The sequence below is a fragment of the Schistocerca serialis genome, chromosome 4 (genome assembly GCF_023864345.2).
Source record: "Schistocerca serialis cubense isolate TAMUIC-IGC-003099 chromosome 4, iqSchSeri2.2, whole genome shotgun sequence".
Taxonomy (NCBI): domain Eukaryota; kingdom Metazoa; phylum Arthropoda; class Insecta; order Orthoptera; family Acrididae; genus Schistocerca; species Schistocerca serialis.
The window spans coordinates 369,985,326-370,007,821 of NC_064641.1; the positions used below are offsets into that span (position 1 = coordinate 369,985,326).

Here is a 22,496-nt window from a genome sequence, read left to right on the forward strand (position 1 = left end):
CTTCAGTCCGAAACCGCGCGACTGCTATGGTCGCAGGTTCGAATCCTGCCTCGGGCATGGATGTGTGTGAAGTCTTTAGGTTCGTTAGGTTTAAGTAGTTCTAAGTTCTGAGGGACTGATGACCCCAGATGTTAAGTCCTATAGTGCTCAGAGCCATTTTGAACCATTAGGCAAACGCCTACCAACCCCCTCTGTCTGTCCGTCTGCTCCTCACACCTTCTCTCCCATGTTGTCAGATTCGCACCAATAGGCGGCTAGTCGTTCATAAACCCACAGTGTTTGTCTCCAGATTGTAACTAGCATGTGTGCTAAATTTGACTGGTACCGTTAGAGAGATTCAGGATGAGCTTTTTATCCGTGGCTTTGCTTGCCCACGCACATGTGAAATATGTGTAACAGTCATTTAACATATTTCACATGTATTTTTACACACAACTCACCTGTGTCTCTAGCGAATTGCTCCATGTATTTTAATTTTCACCCAGATCAAAATTTGTTAGGTATCATCAGAGCTATGTGCCGTACAATGATATATTATAGTAAGTACATATATCTGGAACGTGAATACTGTCTGTGTCGCGAATACAGTTGTTAGTAAGGAAGAAATAAATTAAAATGTCAAGATTTATGGGGCAGTTTTACTACATGAACCGCGGAAATGTTGTAAGAGATAAACGTTTTTCCTTCCATCATTTTGTGGTGGTTGTCAGGGGGATAAAGTTTCGTAAAGGTCTGAAATTATTTGTAATGTTTGTTGCAAGTTCTTTATTATGTAGTATTGGATGACTAAAGGAGGAGTATTCGGAAGTAGTGAGCTACCCCACCCCCACCTGTGGCATGGGTAGGATGTTCTTACCCCGACAGCGATTCTTTCCACGCAGTAAGTGATATATATATGAAGTTTGGTTGAAATCGGCGCAGTGTTTTAGGGTGAGATGTATGTACGTATGTATGTATGTATGTATGTATGTATGTATGTGTAACCAAGACAAATGTGTTCCACATTTTCTTGGTTAACTCTTGAAAAAAAAAACCTTTCAACTACTGCACTGCGTTCTGCGGAAGCTCTGGCCACTAAGAAACTTGAGAACAACGTTTTACATAGAGGGGTGGGTACGTACGTACATACATACATACATACATCCATCCATTTTTGTAATATGCAATCTTTGTTTCAGTTACTAAACATTATATTAAGTGCGAAGATAATTTGTTTTTTTATGAACTTATTCTATGCTGAAGTTTATCTCACACATGTCCCAAGCCATCACATAATTTGGAAAGTAAATCGTAGAACGTTCTACACTCACTTTAGTTGCGTTTGAAATCGTGATGAGGTATCCTGCCGTGAGCAGAGATCGCGGTTTGATTTTAATAAAATTTACAGCTACGCTGGCGAGCTTCAAGAGACGTGCCAGCAGAGATGGAGACTTACAGGTAGATTTCTACCAACACACTAGCTAACGTCCTTCAGTTTACTACGTGTTATCTGTAAGATGCATGCACGCGAATAGTTAGTAGCTGCAAGGGGCTGACGTTGAGGATTATAGTTCCACATTTGTCTTGGTCAACTCTTGTTAAACACCCCCTTCAACTACTCCACTCCGTTCTGCAGAAGCTTTGGCCACTAAGAAACTTGAGGACAACGTCTTACGTAGAGGGGTTACGTTTCAGCACAGAAAAACCTTGGTCGTAATCTCTCATGAACTCACAGGTTAAAAGAAATAATAGTGGAAGGCTGTCAACTTGTTGAAGCTGTTACGTAATCTTCGAGGATAGCCAAGGTCGACGCTATGGCCACTTCGCACCGCGGCACTCGGCGCCTCCGCGCAGTGACCGTCGCGATGCATGCATTGCGGGGAATTCCCACCCAGCTCACTCTCGACCTGGAAGGCGGCAGGCGAGCAGCTGGCGAGAGCCCGGCGGACTCCGCGCGGCCCTGACCTCGGCGCGCTGCTGCAGAGGAGAGGGGCACTGGTCAGGGGCCGGCCCCGCCTTACAGGTGGCCTCCAGCTGACGACGAACTGCTCCGTTCCACCATTCGCGAGAAGTTGGCTGACGCAGGAAACCACATAATTCTGAACAGGAGCTGACGTATTGTATTGTATTGTATTGTATGTTAACTGGGAACCTAGAAATGACGTAGAGGCTCCGTCCCAGCCGCAGCCGCAGTGGTCCACAACCCCACGACGACTACCGCAGTCCACTTCACCACTCCGCCGCCCTACACCGAACCCAGGGTTACTGTGCGGTTCGGTTCCCGGTGGACCCCTCAAGGAACGTCTCACACCAGTCGAGTGTAACCCCTACGTTTGCGTGGTAGAGTAATGGTGGTGTACGCGTACATGGAGAACTTGTTTGCGCTGCAATCGCCGGCATAGTGTAACTGAGGCGGAATAAGACTCGACACAAAGCCGCCGGGCGGAGTCGTCCCATGGACCAAGCGCTCCTTCCCGCCCGGAAAGCCGTGCCTTAGACCGCACGGCCTACCGGGCGGGCCCAGAGCTGACGTATTGTCGCAACTGGGGCAGTTCTTAATATGGGGACAGCAATAGCATAAAGAGCAGCTTAGTGGCAATAGCGGCTCGTCAGGAAAGCCTTATGCGCAGCGAGAAGCGGAGCTGAGCCAGAGAAAGAGCGAACTCTTACCGAGGTTTAACAACCTGCTGTCTTGTACGCTGTCCAGCCTGAGTACATTTTAGCCATTCTTCAACGATCCTTTAGGGGAATACTGAGGTGGTGCCAAATCTCCATCTCAGCAAGTACCACACAGAAACACGTAAAATACAATTAGACACAGAACAATTCTCGCACGTATGGTGCACGGTAGTAAGACCACGGGAAGAGCATGCATCCACACAGATGAACAGGCTGTGTGTGTGCCGAATCACGAAAACGGCGGAAACTCTACTAAGGCATAACCGCCAGGAATGAAAGTTTCCCTTCAGGCAAGAGATTCGTAGCTAACGATATGTCAATCTGAAATGCGTCTGCTGTTGGACACCTTGGCGCCGCCTTTTCGTGCCTATGCCGGTAACACAGTCTGCATCAGAGATCTGTGGTCACTTATTTATGTACTGGAGTAGTACATCTCCGAGTGGAAACTGAGTTTCGTCTTACAAACTCCTGCCAGCTTTAAAAGGCTTGGCAGCAGAAGTGCTTCTCCAGGTCCAGTAGCTGGCACTCAGTTTTGCCTTCCACATGCAGCCGTGATGTCCATGTGCCAATTCCACATCTAAGTGGATACGCTTTGTCTTGTGATACTGAACTACTCATATTCAACCGACTTCGTTCTGGACTGAGGTGAAATGGTAGCAGGCTGTCAAACCTAGGTTGGGTTTACGTGTCTGGATTTTAAGTGGTTTTAGAAATTATATAACGTTAGATTTGTTTCAGTGAAATATTTTTGAGACTCGTGTAAGGTCTTTGGTCGCACATTGAACTTTGCAGAAGACACCGGATCAATGAACAGCTTTATTCCGGCAGTTCAAGTTTTCAAGTAGCCTACCTCGTTGTTCCTCTGTATATCAGGTAATATTATGGGCAGTAATAGAAATTCGTGGTGATTTTCTTTTGGCTGTTATATTCCGCATGATAACGTAAAGGTATTTAGTCGGATGAGTCGGATTTTTATATGAAATGCGATACCTTGTTCCTGAGTGTTCAACCTACTGTTGCGTGTGAGTATAATTTGGGATTTTTGAGAGCTCATTTTGATTCTTCCTGTTCTAGACAATCTTCCAGGTGTTCTATACCTCCGTATGGCCGGCCGAAGTGTCCGAGCGATTATAGGCGCTTCAGCCTGGAACCGCGCGACCGCTACGGTCCAAGAATAGAATCTTGCCTCGGGCATGGATGTGTCAGATGTCCTTAGATTAGTAGGTTTAAATAGTTCTAAGTTCTAGGGGACTGATGACCTCAGATGTTAAGTCCCATTGTGCTCAGAGCCAATTGAACCTCCGTATGTGTGTATTGACGCACTATGTTCTCGAATGTACTGCACTCACAAAAATGGTTGAAATGGCTCTGAGCACTATGGGACTTAACATCTGAGGTCATAAGTCCCCTAGAATTTAGAACTACTTAAACCTAACTAACCTAAGGACATCACACACATCCAGACTGTAGCGACTAGAACCGCTCGGCTACATCGGCCCGCTCTGCACTCACAATATTCGCATTTAAAGCGGCGATGGAATGAACAGCCCTAATGAGAGTTGAAATTTCTATTTAATAAATTTTCAGGTACAGAGGCAAGTTTATAAGACTGCTTGACTTTGAAAAACGAGCCACCGAAGATAGAAACATAGAGATGACTTCTCCTGTCAAAGTAGTTGAGATTTTTTTTTAAAGTATTGTGTGTTACAGGATACAGAGAGCTAAGACACATGCGTAGTATGAATTGAATCTGTATTGCATTGTTAGCTGCTGCTGTTACACTTAAGAATTTTAGTTTCAGATTTGTCTTTGTCATCTCTAGTTAACCCCCCCCCCCTTTAATTATTTCACTGCGCTATGTGAATGTTCTTGCCACTACGAAATTTAAAAACAAAGTTAGGTCGCATTTTTTCACATATGGGTAAGATTTTATATAGATGGGTAGCTTTTCAGGGCATAAAAACAGGGATCGTGGTATCTTATTGACTCACATGGTAAGGTAACCAGTCCTAGCAGGGTTTCCAACTACAACAACTATATTCCGTTTTCTCTCAAATCACTGAATTGTAGATATATTTGTATGGTGCATAACATTCTCACATACGAAGCGATTTAGAAATTTATGGGCCGTTATCTTTAAAATTTGGCAGCTTAGAATGCAGCGCCATCTATTGATTATTTAAGAACCCTCAGGTATCTTTGGTTCCATAAACGTTTGATTGTGGGTGCTTCAAGTCGTTGCTCCAATTGCGGCGTACGTTTTGTAGTTCGATTTTTGGGCAAAGGAAATCCGTCACAAATTCATCGGTACCCGTGTTTTATGTGCGTGCTGTGATGAGTGTGGAAGTTTATAGTGTAGAGATTTTAAATGTGACCTTAAAAATTTGCGTGATGAAGAGCGGAGTGGCATGCCTCCAGTAAAGATTGATAAAATAAGGAATGGACCAAAACACGGTGATCTCTTCGACGTTTGAAGATGAGTGTGGGGTGTGTTGTCACAGGAAAAGTCGGATATGGCATGTTGTGGGTACCGAAAATGCTTACTGACCTATACAGAAGATAAGATTAAACATTTCCGTGGAGAAACTTCGAACATCTGCCATCTTTGTTCATCTGTCCTCAGACAGAGTGACTACTATCTCTTTTTGCACCCCAAAACAATGCCTCCGTCGATAAAGGTTTGACGATGAGGTACTCAAGACAGTCGTTATCAACTGGTTCAGTTCCTAAGTGGAAAAATGCTGCGATTACCAGGAGAACTAAAAACAAAAGTTGCTGAGATGCTGACGTTGCCTGTGAAAGCTCTTTCTAACGAATATGATGTACGAACCGCTATTTCTTTTCGAATACGCTTTGTATTTTACCAGTAGATTGCAACCTGTGTTACAATAAATCTTATATTTAACAGTGATCCTTGCACTTTGTAAAATAATTTGTTAAATCAGTAATACCGATGGCTACAGATGTACGCGGATTTACGCTGTAGGCTCTCGCAGCACTTGAAGTTACGGAAAATATGAGACTCGGAGTGATGGAAGAACATGATCAAAATGTAAAACACACGAAGAAATGCATAGTAAATTTAGTACTAACAAAGAGGAAATGAAGAGAATAGGGACAAAAATAACGAATACTCCCTTCACCCTCAGACGAGATAAATGACTGTACTACTAATTTTTGACTGAGAGATGACTGTACTACAACTATAAGTGCTTCAACTTTGCCTTAAACGTAAGATGGTTTTGAAATTTGCGAAGACATCAGAGTAAATGTTCTTCAGGTGCACACTAGTAATGCAAGCAGCGAGTGAGAACGTTTTTGTTTTATGATTGGTTATAGCCAGGATATTACGCAGATCAGATACTGTGTTACGATCACGAAAATATGCGAGGTATTTGGTGTTGAAGCAAGGCACTCAGGACCGAGCCCTTTGCAAAACTAGTTAGGTAGACACAAGGAGTGGGGAATCGAAGAATATCTTATATCGTCTTGCACGTGGCGTTTGAGTTTCCTGCATGTCTGGTGTACTCACTCGAAGCTACCCGCCCCTGTAATAAAAAGGAAAATAATTTCACCTATGAGACAAAGAAACTTATATTGGACTAGTAACTGGAATATTGTCATTATAGGTGGAATTAACATTTCAGAAACTAGCCTTCAGAGGAAATAAATGCTTGTTTCGCATTTACTCTTTCAAATCAACAATAGCAACAACAGGTCTCTACACTTTCGGTTCTTTGCCCCTTTTGTTCTTCACGGAGTTACATAAAGGTCGACTGTGCGAGGTTAATCCATTCGAGAATCATCCTGTCACAGCTCCATGGGTCTTCATAAAATAAAATGAAAACACCATCTGAGGAGCCCTTTAAAGGACGTAACCAGTTAATTGACAGACGATACATTTTTCTCAAAAACATACAGCATGTGGGGTGTCCAAATAACAAAGAAACCCAATTTTCTCCTCTGAAACCACTGTTTATCACAGAGATGCAGTAATGCTAATATGGTGGCGTCTTAACGAATATGTCGATACCTATTGAAAGTTGAGTCCCTGTTTTGGATCTAAGTCGAAGAATGTGAGTGCATTGCTACTTTTAAATAAAATCTTTGATCAAACAAGACGGGCGGGTACTATGATCATATCTTCCTCTGTATTCTTAATGTAACTAGTCGCTGATTTTGGCGACTGTGCACACTGATAACGCCATCACAGTGAGGTCAAAAATCTTAACTGTACACCAGATTACAGCTATTGTAAGTACGTCACCTGACTGTGGGAAAGTTAAAGCAGAAAGTAAAGGATCTTAGAATCTAAAGGAAGACTGCGATTAACATATATGTTTGGTCTAATCACTGACAAAAATCACTATAAGAATTAACAGATCGAATTACAAAATGATGCTAACACTGTGAGGAGGTACCAGAAGTTTTGAGGAGTGTATGGAGAAAGTATAGCAAAATTTCCTCATCTGGACACCGCGCAAAATGAAAGCTAATGAAACAACAAAATGCCACAAATTATTACCAAATTAAGGAACACATGTTGCGTACCGGTACCAAAATAAGCAAGTAACCAGCTGCTCAGATTATGGATCGCGACACTTTTTCTCAAAACCAGGCATCTGTGCACCCATCAACACCAAATGGCAGCCAGGAGGTGAATGACACCCACAGCAGGCGGCGATCGAGTGACCACAAAACATGGATCTCGCTTCGCAACTCCGTATTTTCGAAAAAAAACTCTACATTTAGAAGACAGCCCAGTGCTGTTGCTAATGCGACAGACGAGAATATCGCTTATTTCATGAAAATAACGAGGAATGCTGCAGAAACTTCTCTCTAGGAGTACAAAATGCACTTTAAGAAATAAGACGTTGACCATGGGATGTAATAGTGTTCCAGTGATCGGTCGATTTCTTCGCACCAAGCACAGTGGTCGGGAGACTCATTTCGATTGGGTACACCAAATTTTGGAGCTAGATCAGTGGACCTTCCCACGCTTGTGGGGCGGCGTCTCAGTGTCTCATACTATTGAAGTCCTAACAGAGTAGGTAAAAATGCCGTGCTCAATTATCCTCTTGGACTGCAGAGGCGGCTTGGTGCCTTTCGCTCAGGGCGAGGTGGCACTCTTGCTCAGCTGACATCGGCACGAAGCAGGCAGCAGCCTTACTTACACGAAAACTGCCCAGCTCCCAGGCTATTTTCAGCCTTCATAACGAGATCAGGATCACCCAGAGAACATACCAAGAGAACAGCTTCCCAGCAGAAAAACAAAAAGCTTTCGCCCTGCAAAATGTGCCCATTACACTCTAAATAAAATTAAGACGAAATTTTGGCAAAAATGAATCCGTTATTGTAGCGAAAATATGACAATGTCGCGGAACACAAGCACTCTCTCCAGCATTTACTGTGACTATGTGGTTGCATCGATTAGCTTCTCAACTCGACGAATTACGAAGGGGCTTAATTGTAGTAGTGTCATGCTCTGAGGAGCAGGAGCAGGAAGAGGAAGAGGAAGAGGAAGAGGAGGAGGAGGAGGAGGAGGAGGAGAAGAAGTAAACCCTTTATCATTAGACCAAACTGAGTGAGATGTGGTGGCTGTACTAACACGATATCGTGTCTCCTGCAAATGAATTTCTCCTGTAACTGACAAGACGAAGAGTATAATGTGAGAGGTTCAGATAATGCTGATGTATGTTGTTCTAGGATCGAGCAATGAATTCGTAATACTGTCTGTTAAGTAAGAACGTCGTCCGCATTACACATAGATGGTAAAAGATATCGCCCTAGTTCTTTCACAGCTTACTAGAGGGAACCTTTGCCCTTCAAGCACAGTCCTTAGACATTAGTTTACTTTGAATTCTTAAACGTGTTTTGCACGAGTTAACTGAGAATTTAAATGCGCAGATGATGTTAAAAATTAATCAAAGATGTTTGATACTGACTGCCAAACTTCGGTTCACCGACAAAAATGAAAACTGAATACTACAGGAGGACAATGATCCGTAGCTCCGCAGAAGGCTCTGCAGCGACTGGAAAAAAGGAAAAGGTGTGCAGATACTGGATTTGCCCTCACAGTCCCGTGACGCTCAGCCTATTGAAGCCTATTGAAAATGTATGGTCTTACACCAAAAATAAATGGTGAGGAAAAAAATTCTGCACTTTGAAACAGCTGGCAACGAAAATCCGACTAATTTTCAGGTCTCGTACCACGCAGTTATCCACGCTACGGGTGATTGGACGTATTACCGTCAATGCATTTTGTTTTTGATCTTATATGATGTATACATATGCTTTAGCTTGGAAATTTTTCTACTGATTAACCCGATCACATCTTAGACTGCAACTCAGCTATTTTTTCTAGAAAACTGTTTCTTTCACAGTATGTCTCTCTTGTTAGAGACGAATGAATGTAGTAAGATATTGAAGTGTAACCCTATGGGGTGACAAGAAGAGGGAACACAGCGTAGCAAATCTATTGCAGAACTCTGGTCACCCATTCATACGCGAACTAAGGGTGGGGCGAAGGAGGGGGTGGGGGGGGGGGGGGGAGGGAGAGAAGAGCCATTACAGTGTGTACTAACCTCCATTAAATAAGTGGAACTGTCATAGTTATGAGTGAAGCGTTGCGACATTAAAAACGCACTGAGTGTAGAATCGCAACGGTTAATTGTAGGCTCCGCCGGTATCGTTGCAACAGCTGCCTCGCATGGCTCTTGCACTTTTCGAGGGTGAAAGCACAAGTGTAAATCTTACTCCCTCTCCTTATACGTGACATTCAAGATTAGGATGTAGTAAATACGATGTACCGGTATTAACCTCTCGGTTTAGGCAAGTAGAGCAAGCACGAAATTGGAAAGTGTATGACATGAATGGCATCTGCAAAGGAACTTTCCCTGAATTCGCCTGAAGTGATGCTGGGAAACCATGGCTCACTAAATCCTGTTGGTTTGACCGGGTTATGAACAACACTCCTGCCGAATGTGATCACACTGCCTTAACCAGTGGGATTCGTCCCCCGATGCTGTTCCTGGCACTCAGGGATCCAAACAGAGACCTTGACATTCACGTGTAGCCGTCCTCGACCAATACCTCATTACGAAACTTCGCTACTATAACTCAGCAGTAAAGGCGTAATTTGCGACGGGATAAGACGGGACAGGAGATAACGAAATAAACTGTGCTCCACTAACCGGCTCTGCTCTGCAGAGAGTCGTGATGGACTATACGGCTTATGATCAGCTACTATATTTTTTCTACGACTGCTCTCAGATGTGATGCAAGTTGACTCGGGGGGGGGGGGGGGGGGTCGACTTACAGTACATTTAATTAGTGCTCTATCTGATTTCTTAGTTTATTACACATCACTAATTTACCTGTGAAGTCACGTGGAGTCTAAAACAAATGCAGGAATTGAGGGATTAAGAGCAGCTGCAAATAAAATCGCTGAATACAAAATGTCTTAGACTAATCTATTTCATTTCGATAAAATGTGGTGTGAACAGGCATAACTGATATGGAATACAATGGTTCAAATGGCTCTGAGCACTATGGGACTCAACTGCTGAGGTCATTAGTCCCCTAGAACTTAGAACTAGTTAAACCTAACTAACCTAAGGACATCACAAACATCTATGCCCGAGGCAGGATTCGAACCTGCGACCGTAGCGGTCTTGCGGTTCCAGACTGCAGCGCCTTTAACCGCACGGCCACTTCGGCCGGCGATATGGAATATAATCGGTATCTGTAGTTAGGTATGTATACACACGATGGTAGGACAAAAGATTACGATACGTCTCTGAAAAATCTTTGTCCGTTTTAGCATTATCTGTATTACGCCGTACTTAAATTCCTTTACATCTATGTCTACATGCTGACTCTACGTTTCACACTCCAGTGTTTGGCAGAGGGTTCACACAATGTCCTTCATTTGTGTCACTGTCACTTTCTCCCCTATTTTCCGCGAATAAAAAAGCGACTGTCCTCCTTCGAAGTTTTTCGATGTCGTCCGTGAGTCCCACCTGGTAAGGATACCATATAGCGCAGTAATACTCCTTAGTAGATTTGTTGTACCTTCTAATCGTTCTGGCTAAAAAACGCGGTCTTTGGTTAATTTTACTCACAATATTTTCTCTGTGGTTACACAAACTTAAATTTCTATATGAGGGTTGTTCAAAAGGTACGAAACTACGCAGTGAGTGTAACTGGGGTCTTTATTCAAAATTAATCACGAGAGACATGAGGACAGCTATCCCACTGTTCATAGTATTCCTGTGGTTGTAACATGAGCCAGAAGTCAGGACCAGTCAAGTCCAGTCTACTCGAGTGTGTCCTTCATTTCGTCGTCTGAGTTGAAGCACTTCCCTTTGAGATGTTTTAGGAGCAAACCAAACACACTGAAGTCGCAGCGCGACATATCCGGGCTGTTGGGCGGATGGTCAAGCTGCTCCCACTTAACCTTGGCCATTACGTTTTGTCTGACCTCCGAGACGTGTGGAAGTGCATTATCGTGGAGCAAAATCACTCCCTTCGTGAGTAGCCCAGGCCATTTTCTCTTTATGAACTTGCGTAGGCTGCGGAGTGTCTGTAAGTACAAATCACTATTAGTGGATCTTCGATGACTATCGGACCTCGGACGTCAAAAAAGACCGTGAGCATCACCTTGCCTACTGAGGGCACAGCTTATAATTTCTTATGGGGAGGCGGCGTCACTACATACGCGTTCCATGAAGAACCTCTATTTTATCCCAAAGCGACATATGCAGATTTGAACCGGTTTGTTTATTACAATGTCTCGTACCTTTTCATTTGAATCCCTTGATATTTATCTGAATCCACAACCTTTAAATAGGTGTGATTCCACGTGTAACAGACATTTAACCGCATGTTTTTAGTATTTGGCTCGAGGACCTCACATTTTTTTTACTTTTCTTGCGAGACTTGCAGTTTTAGCACCACGCAGATACCTTGGCTTAATCGGACTGTAATTAATTTGGACCTGATGCCTTTACTAGATGGTGACTGCTAGAAAGAATGTAAGAGCGAAGCGCAGATTGTCTGTTACATCGTTTACCTGTATATAGGTTAAGAACAGAGAACCCATAACGATTCTTAGAATGAATGGCCCAGAAAAATGAGGAATCGCAGTGCTTTACAACACGTCTGGAGAACAAGTGTATCTCTGCATTGCTGTAACACTTCGCAAAGGTTCAAATGGCTCTGAGCACTATGGGACTCAACGTCTGAGGTCATCAGTCCCCTAGAACTTAGAACTACTTAAACCTAACTAACCTAAGGACCACACACACATCCATGCGTGAGGCAGGATTCGAACCTACGAACGTAGCGGTCTCGCAGTCCCCGACTGAAGCGCCTAGAAGCGCACGGCCACTCCGGCCGACAACACTTTGCAGAGCGCAGGTATAGTGTCGTGAAATACCATACGAAGCCGTGCTCCGCGTAGTCTTTTATCATGCTGCTGCCTTAATGCTGACTGAGAGAAGTGACTCCAACAATAGGCTTAAGTACAATTTTGAACATGACTATTGCCCCCCTGGCATGTTTGTCCTACTTCAAATGAAAATTTTAGTCACATTAAGAACAGATATATGTACCCCCAAAATTGTTGTGTGGATATAATCCAAAGTGACACAAGACAGTAATTTTAAAGGTAGATTCCGTTTGGGACAAATAACGTGAGGTAGCATACGGTCAGGGAGTTGAACTGCATTTTGGTAATCTCCTCACAGCATACTGGTAGCCATCTGTTCCATACTTAGTTAAGTCAAACTTTCTGCTGTACCGTGGTCTTCAGACTTTCCTAATATCATCGTATGTTTCACTAAATTGTACTGAAAAGCACTTTACAAGTACAAAATTTGTAATTTAAAGTGTAGAAATGACATTTGTTGAAAACACGTGAAAGAAATCACTCATTTCACTATAACTATTACTTATGAAGTACTCTCCTTGTATAGAGGAGCTTGAAACATATTACGGACGTTCGTTACGCTTTGCTACAAATGATGGCATTTGGTCGCCACATCTGTCATTTGATAAGAAGTCGCAATCTCTGTCTCTAATAAAACCTGCTTGAAATGAAACCCTTTAATAGCTGAAAGAGTCACCCACCATAGCTAAATTGTTTTATCAGGGCGAATAATGGTAACATTAGTAATGTGACAGACTGTTGAAAACTAAGACCTTACAGTTTGGGAATTACCCTACAATTGAAGTTGGTGTCATTGAAATTGATGACGTGATGGAGAATCGAAATCCTGTATTTCTCGCGGCAACTCATTAGTTGCTCTATCCCCTCCAGTCTAGCTTCCGATTTTAATTCGATCCAAGAAGCGTTGCACTGAAAGATCACATTTGTCGCCAAGCCTCAGAATAAATACTTCATCATACGTCAACAGGAAATCCCCTAAGTTTGCTCATGAGCGAAATTTCCATATCTGATTACGATTATACATAACACACGACTGTTAACAAATGGAAAAGATGCCCCTTGTCATGTTTGACAACCGATATTACCACTACAGATTTCTGTCAGGATTTAGACTAGAACTATATTGTCTGAGTTTTCGACGATTAACAAATTGGAAAGAAATTTTCGGTATTGAATGTGAACATATAGGATGTTTAAATCAGCATGTCATGTTACTTCCATAGCCCTGCAAATTGTGGAGGTCAGTTGTGAAACATTTCGTCACAGAGTAAAGTAGTTTTGTTTACTACACGCATAGATCAAAGTGCTATATCGTCAGAAAATGAAGCCGATGTTACTTCGGAATCGATGGCAAATAAATGAAAGAAAAAAGAAAAACTCAGTTGAGTGTAAGACGCAAGACCGCTAAGGTCGCAGGTTCGAATCCTGCCTCGGGCATGGATGTTTGTGATGTCCTTAGGTTAGTTAGGTTTAACTAGTTCTAAGTTCTAGGGGACTAATGACCTCAGCAGTTGAGTCCCATAGTGCTCAGAGCCATTTGAACCATTTTCTTTGAGTGTAAGAAATGTAGTAAGGGCCTTTATTCTCCACAACAAAATAAGCGTGCATGGGTAAAACGACGCCAGTAGATTGAAATAGCACTGATAAGCTCGCAATTACCATTATGTTCAACAAATAACGCTTTAAATATTAGGTACCTATCGCTTAGAACGTCATAAAAAGTTTTATTTGGTGACTTAAGAAGTAGAGTGTGAGATTTCGCCAACATGAACGCGTAAGGTTAAAAATTCCAAGCAGGTGCCGGAACAACGATCACGAAAAACAACGCTCCAGCTGGTAAAACGTTACGAGAGGCAATGCGCGTTCTAACTTCAATGTGAGTGTTGCTATCGCCTAACGCGAGAGATCGTGGGAAACTACGATCATGGAACAGCCGATCTGTGTAACCAATGTCGGAACGGTATTTGCGCTTCGATCGCGGCTGATACATTTAGTATTTAACGCAACAGCTACCTTAATATACTACGTTATAGAGAGCAATGAGGCTGAATTTCCCTAGAAAAATACTTCGTTTGAAGGGACAGATACAGTTATTTTCGTCACATTGTGGCATTTCCTACCTCTTCCTCTCCTTCCTGCCACTTCTCATAGCTCTTTCGTGTGCATTTTAAAACCCAAGCTGACTAGATACTTTATCTTGTTGTGGTCCATACCACCAAAGCTGAAAGTTGTCTATCCTACAATCTTGGTAACAACAGTGTCGGTACATATATTTCACTTTCAGAGGTGTCAAAATTATTTTTGCTTATAACTTTCAACTCGGTCGTTTCTGGACCGCATTCCCTTTTGTCAAGTTGATAAATTTACCTTTCTGCAAGTCTGTAACATTGCGGAACCTCCTTATATATGATGCAGCACTCTGGATTCAAGTAAACAGAAAGTAATAGAAAGTGAAACCATGAGCTCTCAAGCTAATACAGACCTGCGGCTATGCTACCGGTCAGCCTATAACCACACACAATATTAAATATTCTGAGTATTTGGCATCACCAACTAACAGCCAAACTTTCTTCTTTCACCCTAACATAGACTTCGGGTTGCGCTACAAACCATTCATTCGCCATAACTTAGCAGCCGGCCGAAGTGGCCGTGCGGTTAAAGGCGCTGCAGTCTGGAACCGCAAGACCGCTACGGTCGCAGGTTCGAATCCTGCCTCGGGCATGGATGTTTGTGATGTTCTTAGGTTAGTTAGGTTTAACTAGTTCTAAGTTCTAGGGGACTAATGACCTCAGCAGTTGAGTCCCATAGTGCTCAGAACCATAACTTAGCATCCGTACAATTAAGAATATTTCAGCATAAATAGCAGGAAAATATTGTATGTATCAATAAAAGAAACGTAGCAACGGCAGATAATGAAGGAAGGGCAGTCAACACAACTCGAGTTATTCGTATCATTCATTTCCTCACCGAAACTGAGTTTCTTATGTTAAACGAAATCTTCGAAGAAACAAATAAACAAACGCATACACGGGTCACTCCTGTACAAATAACCACAGTACGGCAAAAAAAGTTGCGCATTTAAATATCTGTATTAGATTCCTCGAAGGAGGACAGAAGTTGTGGCAGAAAATTGGACTACAGAAAATGATTAGAGTCTACAGGTAGACATCACATATGTAATTCGAAATGTCATGTCCATCCATTCCATAACACAGTAAACAAGCCGGAAATACTGCGTGCATTCGAGACACGGAAACCCCTTACGAAAAGGGACATGGAAACTGAGGTGAACGAAGAACGCAAAATAACGAGAAACATTTTCGATGTTAAGCTGACAGAAAAGTAATACAGATTATTCTCTAGCACAAACAAACAGAAGATGTCAAACCTAGAAGCAGATGTCAGAAAGAAAGTATAATTGTGCAACTACATCGGCACGCTACCAACAACGCTCAACAGAATCGTGGTATATAGAAAAAGTGGTCAAGTGAACAGTAGCGTGGACCATACGAGTCAAACTTCACATAAAACAAGCACAAATGGATACAATAATGATTGGATACTGACACGTGTACGGGGACAAGATGCGCAAATGGAATGTGAGGTCAGAACGGAGGCTCAGAGAAACCAAAGAAGAGAAAAAATGGAGAATCGTGGAAAATCTTAAAGTTGAAAGGAGGCAGAGTGCTTTGCAAGGTTCTAAACTGCTTCGATGGAAAATATATAGGATCAGTTTGAGTCAAAATCAAAATGTGAAGGAAAGTCTATTTATAAATTGCGACTAATTCACATTTTATAGGCTCAGTTCAGTATCTAGTTAACAGGTTTCCAATGGCTGTGTACAACTTGACACAAAGTCACTGCAAAAATCCGTTCTATACTGTGACGTAGGGTGTGGACGGCCGCATTTAAAGTGTAGCCAAATTTCAGTGTCAACGAAGACCTTTAGCTATAACCAGCAGACTGCCATAATTTGCAACGTAATAAACATGTTCGGTAATTCGCGTTACAAACTCTTAAGACTTGTAGAGGGGGAGTCATTGCATAATATTTTGAGTAGGAAGCTACGTCCACAAAACTTACCGTTTCCGTTCTACGAGAGTTTAATTTCAGATGTTGAACTCATCCACTTCTGCTTGAGGAATTAGGAGTGTTATATTAGAGTTATTAGGTAGTATTCGAAAAAGAGACATAACGAAACATCGGGTTTATCAGTTAAGGAGATTTGTTTACATTAGCACTTTAACGTCACTTGTTTACGGTATTCCAAAACAAAACGAACCAAGCATATTGTACGTACGGATGCATTACAACAGCCGCTCGATGTGGCCACTATATACGTTGTTACCGACAAGGTGCTTAAGAAGCATGTTCTGGTATACACTTTCCAGCCGGCCTGGTGTCTCTTCACTAAGTGCAGCGGCCAGAACTCGTCCCAGCAAATATTTCTCTGTCTCTACTGGACTGTCGTAAATGAAATGTCGTATACTACCCCACAAGAAATAGCATACGTCATCCTGTTTGCCATGTTGCATACAAGGACAAGCAACTCTGAGGCTTTTCTTTTTCCTTCGGCAGGCGTGGACGCATTACACACCTGAACCGTCGTCGAACGGAAACGGTAAGTTTCCAGACATATTATTCAGAATATTATGTATTCACCCCCCCCCCCCCCTCCCCTTATAAATCATAAAGCCCGTGACGAGAGTTTCCGAACATCGTGTATATTTATTTGGCTTGTTGAGAAGCAAGCTGTGAGATTATGATGCTGTAGAGAATTAGAGGGTTCAGAGAACTCAAACCCGGCGCCAGGAGCGCGTTCGCAGAGGCGACCCTCTAGGCAGGTGGTGTACGTACCGGTGTCTCGCACGTGCACGGGCCCGCAGCGGGCGAGCAGCGGCAGCAGGGCCACCGGTAGCAGTACGGAGCGCAGAGCGGGCATGTCGGACGACTGGTGGAGGCGCGGCCGGCCGTCGCTATATAGCGAGAGCCAGCCATTCCACCGGCCCAGCTGCCCCTCCACTGCCGCCACGCCGGAACACTTGTCACTATTTGCCACAGGACACTGGCGCACCCGCACGCGAGCGCGTTAACGCGAAACTACTTCTCAGAGGCGACCCGCGGATTTTCCTCCTTTACGCCGTCGCAATCCGTTTCCTCAAATCGTGCTTCACTTCCCGGCGGATCAATGCCTACCGGCCCAAGGTAGGCCTGGTCTACGAAGGTGGCTAAAGCCGTCGTCACAAGGGCGAGCCAGCTGAGGTTGACGTGCACGCTGGCGGGATATCCAACGTCAGGAGGCACAGCGCGGGGCCAACGAGATACACGGGCCCTGCACCGAACTCGTGACCTCGCACTAGTCGGCTATCAAACTTCGTGAACGCTCGTCTCTGAGCAGGGACCACAGGAAATCAATGTTTAACTGAAAACGTACCCACTAAAGGTCTTAATTTTGCCGTGTGCTATCGAGAACTTGCACGCGTTTAAACACACAGTCAAGAATTGTTAAACTTGTGTGGAACAGTTACTCGTTCCCCGTCGGAGACGGCTGCTGGCACTTGTGAGACGTGCAGTGTCAAGTGCTGCGACGTACGCGCCACGGCCTGTCTTTATTACGGGCTTCGACACAGTACCGACGGCACACTGCACTAGCTGGTTAACGCGATATTACGTCCTCAGCGCTCTCCAGCGGCAGTTGTGGGCATTTGCTCACAAACCATACAACTCGTTCACGAAACTGCATGCGTATAGAATTAAAAAGCACATTTCCTTTCTTGACCATATGATTTTCTGTCTGTCGTATACATAACTAAAAAGTTCAGTATCCGTGGAAGTGTAAGAAGAGACAAATGAAAGATTCATGTCCACTCAGTAAGGCCATCACCTTATAACACTTTACCAAATCGAAGAAACTCACCACTTACAGAGAGCGAACTTATATTTACAGGTTGGGCATCAGTCTGCTGTTGTTTGCTGACGATGCTATGGTGTACGGTGAAGTGTTGAAGTTCAGTGAATGTAGGAGGATATAAGATGACCTAGACAAAATTTGTAGTTGGTGTGATGAACGACAGCTGACTCTAAAGGTAGAAAACTTCAAGTTAATGCGCATGAGTAGGTTCAAATGGCTCTGAGCACTGCGGGACTTAACATCTAAGGTCATCAGTCCCCTAGAACTTAGAACCACTTAAACGTAACTAACCAAAAGACATCACACACATCCACGCCCGAGGCAAGATTCGGACCTGCGACCGTTGCGGTCGCGCGGTTCCAGACTGAAGCGCCTAGAACCACTCGCTCACCAGCGGCCGGCGCGCATGAGTAGGAAGATCAAACCCGTAATGAAATGATAATTAAATCAAGACCCTAATCTGTCGACAGGCGTTGATGTACATTAACGGGGGCAGTTGAAAACGTGTGCCACGAGTGGGACTCGAACCACGGATCTCCTGCTTACATGGCAGACGCTCTATCCATCTGAGCCACCGACGACATAGAGGATAGTGCGACTGCAGCCATTTGTCCCTTGCACGCTCTCTGTGAGACCCGCATTCCCAAGTTTATGTCCACACACTACACTCGTAGTGCCCCTGTCCATTACTCTCATTACTCGTGGCAGACAATCTTACCGAGTCCCGTAAGAGTTCGGGCAATGTGTGTGCATACAGCACAGAAGAAGGAGGTCAATGGCCGGTTAGCCTTAACTATATGAAGAAAAAAAGAACAGATACCATCTTCATATAGTTATGGCTAACCGGCCACTGACCTTCTTCTGTGCTGGAGGCACACGCTTTGCCCGAACTCGTACGGGATCGGTAAGATCGTCTGCCGCGAGTAAAGAGTGTAATGGGCAGGGGCACTACGAATGTAGTGTGTTGAAATTCAGTTGTGAATGTGGGTATCACGGAGAGCGTGCAAGGCAGTCGCATTATGCTCTGTGCCGTCGGTGGCTCAGATCGATAGAGCGTCTGCCATGTAAGCAGGATATCCCGGGTTCGAGTCACGGTCGGGGCACACATTTCCAACCGTCCCCGTTGATGTATATCAACGCCTGTCGACAGCTTAGGGTCTTGATTTAATTATCATTTCATTCTAAGAGAGATGCATGGTCACCAATGGTATATGTTCTTTCGGACATGTCCGAAAAAACAGACACCATCATACAAACCCGTAATGTTAGGATACAGCATTACTAGTGTTTTGCTTGACTCAAAGCGGTATGAAATGGAACGAGCATGGGAGAACTGGTGTAGGGAAGGATAATGGTCGACTTCGGGTTATTGGGAGAATTTTAGGAAAGTGTGATTCATTTGTAAAGGAGATCGCGTATGGGATGCTGGTGCCAACTGTTTTTGAGCACTGCTCGAGTGTTTGGCATACACACCACGTCGAATTAAAGGAAGACATCGAAGCAATTTACAAGCTGGCTACTACATCTGTTACCGCTAGGTTCGAAGAAAATACAAGTGTTACGGAAATGTCTCGGGAATCCAAACGGAAATCCTTGAAGGGAAGGCGACTTTTTGTCGAGGAACGCTACTGAGAAAATGTGAAGAACCGCCATTTGAAGGTGACTGCTGAACGATTCTACTGCCACCAATATATATATATTTCCGTTTTTCCCTCTGCTTGTGAGTGGAATACGAAAAAATATGACTAGTAATGGCACAGGATACCCTCCGCCATTAGCCGTACTGTGGCTTGTGGATTGTCGATGTAGATGTAGATTTACATAAAATGCAGTATAGCGCAAAATATTTCCGTTAATTTCATAGGAAAAGTCACACAACCTTTTGGAAAATGATAAGGTGAAAATAATAATGATAATGTACATCAGGATCCGTACCCGCTACCGCCCCACCCTCAGTTGCACCATATGTGGCCTCAACCAACGACACTGCGTCTAGTGATGTTACATTACAGTCTGCCAAAAGCTTTAGTCTCCGAAATTTTATTAATTTACAATAATTATAACAAATCAATAAGAACGAAACGTTTTCATGAATCTCCAGTGGGTCGTTGCCTTAAAATGCTTACTCTCATAACACACGAGTTATAAAGCGATAATAACTAAATGCGAAAATTCTTTAAGCACCAGTACGGCGTTTCCCGTCAATATATTAAAACGAATCGTACCAGTAACTGTTCGTTTTAGAGACATTAAATTTACTGCTGCTTAGAAATGGAATATATTCATAATGTATAAAGTGGAATGAAAGCAACACCGAGTATAGGCATCTACTGAAAAAGATAAATGCAGTATGGGATCTTCCTTCCTGTTTGTAACGTGGCCAGAGTTCTTGCTTGCTATTGGTTCTATTGTCGGTGACACGTTGCCGAAATATTGCTCAATTTATTTTGTGTTTCACGTGACGGAATGGCTCCTCAATGTGAAATGGCAGGAAGCGACGTGACAAAACTTGTACAGCGTCATGTCAACGCTGGTCAACTCGTGTCGTGTTCCGACAGCTTAAGTGACGAACTGACCGGAGTTCCCGATGAGTTGCGTTCCTCCTGTCTGTCTCCGGTATTGTCGCAGTCGACGAGCAAATCGGAAGTCGGCCGCAGGAAGAAGTGGACGCGATATTTCGTTTGACAGAAGCGGAACTGTGGGCGGATGCGGTTAAATGTCGAGTGCCCAGGAGTCGTCGAGCGCCGTCCAGTTATCTGGAGTGTGACTGGAGGGGGAGACGGAGAAACAGGACGGCCGCCCGTTGACGAAAGACAATGGGTGGTATGTCGCACTAAGTGTTTCAGTACACTTTACGTCCCTTGTGAGGAGGTGCTTACGTCGAACTTTAAAGAGGCACACGAGCTCTTCTTTCAAAACGACACTACACTTTTCCTGAGAGTCCTTTCGCATGTGTGATGGAAAAAAGAAAACCGTTCCAGATACGTCTTAACAAATGTCCTCTGAGTGACAGTCTGTTGGAAAGACGAAGAACAGAGAAATTATTTTCTTTTCGAGAGGGTTGTAGCTTTTGTATCAGTTGCTTCGACTTTAATAACTGTAAAATTACGTTTCCTTAACCCTAGGTTATTAAACCCTCGTCAGGTTTAGGGTTGCAGCTGGTACCAATTTTCAGTTCCTGCCAGTCTAATTTAGTCAGTATGGGGTATAGCACACGACGCTTTGCATTTATTTTGTATGTGTTATACCACTGGAGAACTTATAATTCTAATAAACTGGTGCATAAACCATAAATTATGATTTCCTTTGAGTAAAATAATGTGTAGTAAAACTTACGATAGTTTCGTAATAACATAATGTTCCACGGTTAATTCAAGTGTGGAGATAAATATTATCTTTCATTTTTCCTCCACGAGATTAAGCATCGGTATTTCTCATTCGCCATGTAGTTGCTCAGCTGCTTACCATTAAAACAAGGCTGACTCTGTTTCTCTTAGTGTGCATACAAAGACCATCACGAGACGTTTTTGCATCTAGTAATCTATCTTCAGGAGTAACAAAATTTGTGACATCCTAAAACATAGTCAGTTATATATAGAATTTATTTCCATTAACCCATACACTTTATGCCAAAAAGTTCAAAAGGTAATTGTACCTTTAAAGACTTTCCATCTTCTAGGCATTTATAATTGCTCTTCTCCCTAAAGCCTTCACACACACACACACACACACACACACACACACACACACACACAAACAAACAAACAGATCAACATATAATTGTATACAAATGATAAAAATGAGGAGGGCAGGAAACACGTTAGCGCTTGCTTTGCAAGAAAAAGAGAGAAAAAAAAAGCTGCCAAACTCGCGATATTGGAAGAACTGAGCCGTGGCCAGCAGTATTCTAAGGCAAGGTGTCTCTATACACTACATTCCGTGCGCTTTAAAAGTTTCCACAGTTGTTGTATTTTTCGGCTGCAGATATATTCACGAACTTAAAGAGACCTAGTAGATAGTGTCGGAAGTTCCATGCGGCTTTTCGCGGATGATGCTGTAGTATACAGAGAAGTTGCAGCATTAGAAAATTGTAGCGAAATGCAGGAACATCTGCAGCGGATAGGCACTTGGTGCAGGGAGTGGCAACTGTCCCTTAACATAGACAAATGTAATGTATTGCGAATACATAGAAAGAAGGATCCTTTATTGAATGATTATATGATAGCGGAACAAACACTGGTAGCAGTTACTTCTGTAAAATATCTGGGAGTATGCGTGCGGAACGATTTGAAGTGGAATGATCATATAAAATTAATTGTTGGTAAGGCGGGTACCAGGTTGAGATTCATTGGGAGAGTGCTTAGAAAATGTAGTCCATCAACAAAGGAGGTGGCTTCCAAAACACTCGTTCGACCTATACTTGGGTATTGCTCATCAGTGTGGGATCCGTACCAGATTGGTTTGACGGAGGAGATA

At 43.4% G+C, this 22,496-nt stretch overlaps 1 protein-coding gene across 1 annotated transcript in view; it reads right to left on the minus strand.

Moving 5' to 3' along the window:
* The window catches only part of LOC126474192 (membrane-bound alkaline phosphatase-like), a 192,171-nt gene extending 175,067 nt beyond the window's left edge, over positions 1 to 17,104 (minus strand). Inside the window, exon 1 of the mRNA XM_050101654.1 lies at positions 16,967 to 17,104. Within this exon, the coding sequence (XP_049957611.1) occupies positions 16,967 to 17,051 (85 nt within the window). The 5' untranslated portion in view covers positions 17,052 to 17,104. The remainder of the gene's footprint in view (positions 1 to 16,966) is intronic.
* Positions 17,105 to 22,496: the final 5,392 nt, after the last annotated feature.